Source organism: Podarcis filfolensis (assembly GCF_964270895.1).
Source record: "Podarcis filfolensis genome assembly, chromosome: 9".
Classification (NCBI taxonomy): domain Eukaryota; kingdom Metazoa; phylum Chordata; class Lepidosauria; order Squamata; family Lacertidae; genus Podarcis; species Podarcis filfolensis.
In genome coordinates this window covers 49,084,508-49,090,507 of record NC_139610.1, presented here as the reverse complement: position 1 = coordinate 49,090,507, position 6,000 = coordinate 49,084,508, and the positions used below count along the sequence as shown (strand labels likewise).

Genomic DNA, 6,000 nt, shown 5'->3' with positions numbered 1-6,000 from the left:
GATAACTTGAAAAACTGCTCCCCCCTCGCTTTTCTTATTAATTAGGCTTCTTTGGCAGCCCCAAATAACCTCCTCCCAACCCCCAATCAAATTGCCTTGTGCCCTAGTGACGTCCGCGCGGACGGCGCTTTCTGACGGCAGCGTAAAAGCGCAGCGTGAAAATTTCCCAAGCGTACCCCGAAGCCGAGCGGCGCGCGCACGTCTCCCTTTTTTATATACATCTATATACGCGCTTCGCTCCCTTGCTCCGCAACCGGGGCCTCCGCCCCCCACCCCACCCGCGCTTCGAGGCTTCCGCGTTCCTCATTGGCTAGCAGCCTCGTTTTTGCCAACCCCCTTCTTCCGGCTGCGGCTCGCTTCTATTGGACGGCGGGCACCGCCTGCGCCCCATGATTGGCAGGATCGTCCCTGAGGGAAGGGCTTGGGTGGAGCCCACCGGTGTTTTGCGGCGGAGGTGGAGGCGGCGCCGGTTTCCGGGTTCTTCAGGCAGGAGCCGAGCAGGGGGCTTTGGATGTAGGTGGTACCCGGACCATGGGGTAAGTGCAGGGAAAGGGCTGCCGCGCCCTCAAGCCGCGGGCCGGCTTCCCCCGCACAGCAGGTAGCTGTGGGCCCGACGGGGGGGCGCCGGGGAGGAAGAGGGGCGCTGACGGAGGGGCTCCAGCCAGGCCTTCCCTGCTCTGCCTGGAGCAACAGGGAGGCTTCGGCTCCGGCGGCGCCTCGGGGTCGCCCTGCGTTTCTGTCAGCAACCGGGCGAAGGGGCTCCGTTAGGCTCTTCGCCTTTTCCCTGGGCTGTGCAGCCCCCCCCCCCCCGTTGCCTGTTCTCCCGCCTCGAAGCACCCGGCTCGTCACTTTCGGGTTCGCAGGGACTTGGCCCCGAATAACGGCGCGCGTGAACGCTACACGCAAGCTCTCCGCGCGCTCTTCATTCAGACGCGACGCTTCTCGCAGGTTTGCTTGCACGTGGGGGTTTGAGACTCCCCCGTCGCGCGGGTTTAGAACGGCGCCACCCAGCAGTGGAGCTCTGTGTCTATTGACTGAAGTAAATCACGGCCTGTTCAATAGGGTTGTAGCTTTATAACAGCACATATAATACGCACATAACCTGAAGCCGTCAAAAAAAAAAAAAAAAAAAAAGGTAGCAGTTCCAATCTGGATGATTAAGGTCTAAAATAAACCCCTTTCTTCCAGCCCTCTGATAAGCACCCCGATTGTCAATACTGTAGAGCAAAGCAATTTAAACCACACATTAAGGAGGTATCTAGTATGTAGGCACACTCGCTCTGAAATGAGGTTTGATATCTCTCCTTAAGTATGGAATAGTTGTGGGTTGTTACTCTCGGGGTCAAAGTTGTGCTTACAGTAAAACAAAAGTAAAAGTACACTGCTTATAATCTGAGAATTGTTGACTCTGTGTACAGGTGTGTATACAAGATGCAGCTTAACCTACTATGAACTTAGTTTATATAGTTTAAACGTTCCCGCCTTCAGTTAGAGCCCCTACTTGTCTGCCTGTATTCTAGTTACCTACCTACACTTTACTTAAAAGTACTGTAAGTTTATTCTCAAGTGTCACAAAATGCATTGATGTTTTAATGTAGCTGCATGGCCCTCAATCAAATAAAAAGTTGTATTGAAGGTAAAAGTGATTTCATGAAAGAAATTCTTTATTAAAATTGGGTACATGTTTCATACTAAATGTGTGACAGCAGCCACACCCTGGGAAACCCAGTATGTTTCTGAGCACAATTCAGAGTGTTGCTACTGACCTTTAAAGCCCTAAATGTCCTTGGCCCAGTATACTTGAAGGAGTGTCTCCATCCCCATCACTCAGCCCAGACACTGAGGTCCTCCAAGGGTCTTGTGCTGCTTCCCTCACTGCGAGAAGTGAAGTTACAGGGAACCAGGCAGAGGGCCTTCTCAGTAGTGGTGACCTCCTTCTAGAACACCCTCCCTTCAGATGTCAAGGAGATAAAGAACTACACAGCTTTTAGAAGACATCTGAAGGCAGTCTTGTGTCGGGAAGTTTTTAATGTTTGGTGTTTTACTATGTTTTTATATATGCTGTAAGCTGCCCAGAGGCTGGGGAAACACAGCCAAATGGGCGGGATATAAATAATAAAATTATTATTATAATTAATAATGTTACACTGTTTCAGCTGGCTGGCTTAAGCTGTGAGTGTGGCCGATGGGTCTCAAACCCTCAGGGAATTCCTTGTCAGCTACGACTATAGTAGAGAATCCTACTTCCACAGTTGGAGGCAGTATGCTTCTGAATACCAGTTGCTGTAAACCCTGGGAGGTAGGAGTGTTGTCCTGCTCAGGTCCTGCTTGTCACCTTCCCATAGGCATAAGAATAATAATAAGAATAATAAATTTTATACGTATGCCGCCCATCTGACTGGGTTGTCCCAGCCACTCTGCGTGGCTTCCATGAAATAAAAACATCAAACACAGCAAAACATCAAGCATTAAAAACGTTCCTATACTGGACTGTCTTCAGATGTCTTCAAAAAGTCAGATAGTTGTTTATTTCCTTAACATCTGATGAGAGGATGGGCACAATTGCTGAGAAGGCCCTCTGCCTGGTTCCCTGTAACTTCACTTCTCTCAATGAGGGAACCACCAGAAGGTCCTCTGAGCTGGATCTCCATGTCTGGGCGTAATGATGGGGGTGGAGATGCTCCTTCAGGTATACAGGGTCAAAGCCATTTAGGGCTTTAAAGGTCAGCATCAACACTTTGAATTGTGCTCAGAAACATTTGTTGTTGTTGTTTAGTCGTTTAGTCGTGTCCAACTCTTCGTGACCCCATGGACCAGAGCACGCCAGGCACTCCTGTCTTCCACTGCCTCCCACAGCTTTGGTCAAACTCATGTTGGTAGCTTCGAGAACACTGTCCAACCATCTCATCCTCTGTCGCTCCTTCTCCTTGTGCCCTCCATCTTTCCCAACACCAGGGTCTTTTCCAGGGAGTCTTTTCTTCTCATGAGGTGGCCAAAGTATTGGAGCCTAAGCTACAGGATATGTCCTTCCAGTGAGCACTCAGGGCTGGTTTCCTTACTCAGAAACATATTGGGAGCCAATGTAGATGTTTCAGGACCAGTGGTAATATTGTCCCAGTGGCCTCTCCCAGTCACCAATCTGGTAGCTGCATTATGGATTAGTTGTGGTTTCTGAGTCACCTTCCAAGGTAGCTCCATGTAGAGCACATTGCAGTAGTCCAAGCGGGAGATAAGCACAGCATGTACCACTCTGGTGAGACAGTTGGTGGGCAGGTAGGGTCTCAGTCAACATAACAGATGGAGCTGGTGGACAGCTACCCTGGACACAAAATTGTCCTGTGCCTCCATGGACAGTTGTGAATCCAGGCTGACCAGTGTGAGAATAGGACATTAAACAAGATGGATTTATGGCATGATCCAGCAGGTTCTTTTTGGGATCTTGTGACTATCATATATTTACAGAAAAGGACACGCATGGTGCTGTGGTCTAAACCACTGAGCCTCTTGGGCTTGCCAGTCGGAAGGTCGGCAGTTCAAATCCACACGACAGGGTGAGCTCCCATTTCTCTGTTCCAGCTTCTGCCAGCCTAGCAATGCAAAAGCACACCAGTGCAAGTTGATATAATAGGTACCTCTGCAGCAGAAGGTAAACGGCGTTTCCTTGAGCTCTGGCACTCGTCACGATCCTCTTTGTGCCAGTAGTGGTTTAGTCATCCTGGCCACATGACCCAGAAAGCTGTCTGTGGACAAATGCCAGCTCCCTCGGCCTGAAGTGAGATGAGCACCACACCCCATAGTTGCCTTTGACTGGACTTAACTGTCCAGGGGTCCTTTACCTTATGTTAATAGAAAAGGAGAATCAGTGTTGCATAAGGTCTTCCCACTCTGAAAAGAACGTAGTGCTCAATGCAGCAAGAAGGAAGCCATGCATCATGTTTTCTTAGTTTTTTGATGTTAAGTGAGGTTATTCTCGAATATGTGTCTGTGGTTGCAGTATTGATGATCACAGCTGAAATCCTGTGTACATTTACTTTGGAGTAAACCCCATTGCATGTAAAGGGGTTTAATTCTGTGTACCTATGCAATAAGATTGCACTGGTAGGCGCACTTCAGCTCCTCTTGTGACACGCTATCATACAGTTTGAAAAGTGAAGCACAATGTCATAATAAAGCTGACAGTCAGTGAAATCTGATGGAGATGATCGGGGCTGGTTTGTTTTTAACTAAAAGAAAGAAAAGTAGCTTTTAGTTATTCACAATTCTAAGCTGTTGTTGAGGATTAGGATGTACTCATGTGGTGTCTCATGTTGGGAAAACCCTCTGGTTACTTAAGGATTCACTTACATAGTTTTAATAGAAAACATGTTGATTTTAAGTTTAGCTCTATCATTCAGAACTTCAGATGGCAGTCATTCAACGAACTTGTTGGCACTGAGCAATGAACTATGTTTGGAAGATGTTTATAGTGGCGCTAATGTTGTAACAATTTGTGCACGGGCAGGGAAAGAAGACTAATAATAGTCTTTCTTGCAATATTGTTTAAAAGGGCAGAGTAACATGAGAAGAATGCTGTGTTAAATATAGCTTGAGCATATTTTAAAGTCTGGTGGCCAGTTCAGGTAGTAAACATAAAGTTATCTCTAAGTTGTTTCACAGTATAATGGCATAGGCTTTTAAGAATTGAAACTGTTCAGCAAATGTTTTGTTCCCATGGAAGTTACTACAGTGGTACCTCGGTTTACAAACTTAATCCGTTCCGGAATTCCATTCTTAAACCAAAGCCATTCTTAAACTGAGGCGTGCTTTCCCTAATGAGGCCTCCCACCACTGGTGCCCTTCCACCATTTGGCTTCCATTTGTAGACAGAGATAAAGTTCGCTAACTGGAACACTACTTCTGGTTTTGCGGAGTTCGTATACCAAATAGTTCATAAACAGGGCTGAGGTACCACTGTAATGATGAGCTTTGAGTTAGCACATCAATCCATAAAGATTGGTTATAAACAATGGTCCAAAAAGACTTATATGTTTCAGTAAGGCTGCAATCCTATAAAGACATATCTGGAAGTCATTCCCTTTTGATTTTGATGGAGTTTACTTTCAAAGAGACATGCATGGGATTGCACTGTACATTTGTTAGCTTTTAACTGTGTGTATATATGTAAGCAGCGTATTTGGGGTAGATGAAGAAGTTTAAGAAACAGAATGTCTTTTCTTTGTAATGGATCTTTGTGTGAGGAATTGTCAGTTAGTTTCATAACTTTTCCAGGATAGAAGTACAGCAGCTAGTGCATCATTGAACCAAACAAATGTCCTCTAGTCTTAGTGAGAGTGGCTGCTTTCGCCTTATGCTCTTGCTAATATGAACAGCGGTTTCCTTTTCCTTTTCCTATTTAGCACAGCACCAATAAGTTTTTTTTGTGAGGCCAACAGTTCTTAATTCTTTCAATGTTTTCAACAAAGCATATGTGTAAAGTATATAACAGATGAGATATGAATGCCTCCCCTGTCTTATCTAGTGTATCCTTTGGTTTAATAAAGTCACCAGCTATCCATCCACTTGTAATCTTTGGCACAACATACGCAAGTTCTCCTGGTTCAATAAGGTTAAGAGGAAACAAACCCACGTCAAGGCTGCAATCTTATTGTTTATACAAAACAAAGTATTATTGAACTAAGTGGAAACTTTGTTATGAGCAAATATGCATAGAATGGTGCTTCTTGAATGCACATCATAAATCTGCTTTCTTGCAATTGCATGCATGCTTAATTCTTAGTGTTGACTATCAGTTCTGGGGATCAGTCAAACAACTGTCTTGTGGCTTTTCTGGAATCTTGATGTCAGTGTTCTTGCTTTTGATCTCTTTATCTCCTGTTTGAGAGAAGAAGCATCTGTCTGTTTGTCTTTGGTGTGGTTGGGGAACTCTAATATTGTGTTCTTGTCTTTATGATGGTTACTGTGATGAGTGCCCCCTTTAAAAAACACGTTCCCTTGAGCAAA

The 6,000-nt window shown here is 45.7% G+C and overlaps 1 protein-coding gene across 37 annotated transcripts in view; it reads left to right on the top strand.

Annotated features, from left to right (window-relative positions):
* The first annotated feature begins 374 nt into the window (after positions 1 to 374).
* The window catches only part of BLTP1 (bridge-like lipid transfer protein family member 1), a 103,191-nt gene continuing 97,565 nt past the window's right edge, over positions 375 to 6,000 (top strand). For all 37 annotated transcript variants that reach the window (XM_083631471.1, XM_083631472.1, XM_083631463.1 and 34 more), the window contains exon 1: positions 375 to 536. In XM_083631471.1, the coding sequence (XP_083487597.1) occupies positions 390 to 536 (147 nt within the window). In that variant the 5' untranslated portion in view covers positions 375 to 389. The remainder of the gene's footprint in view (positions 537 to 6,000) is intronic.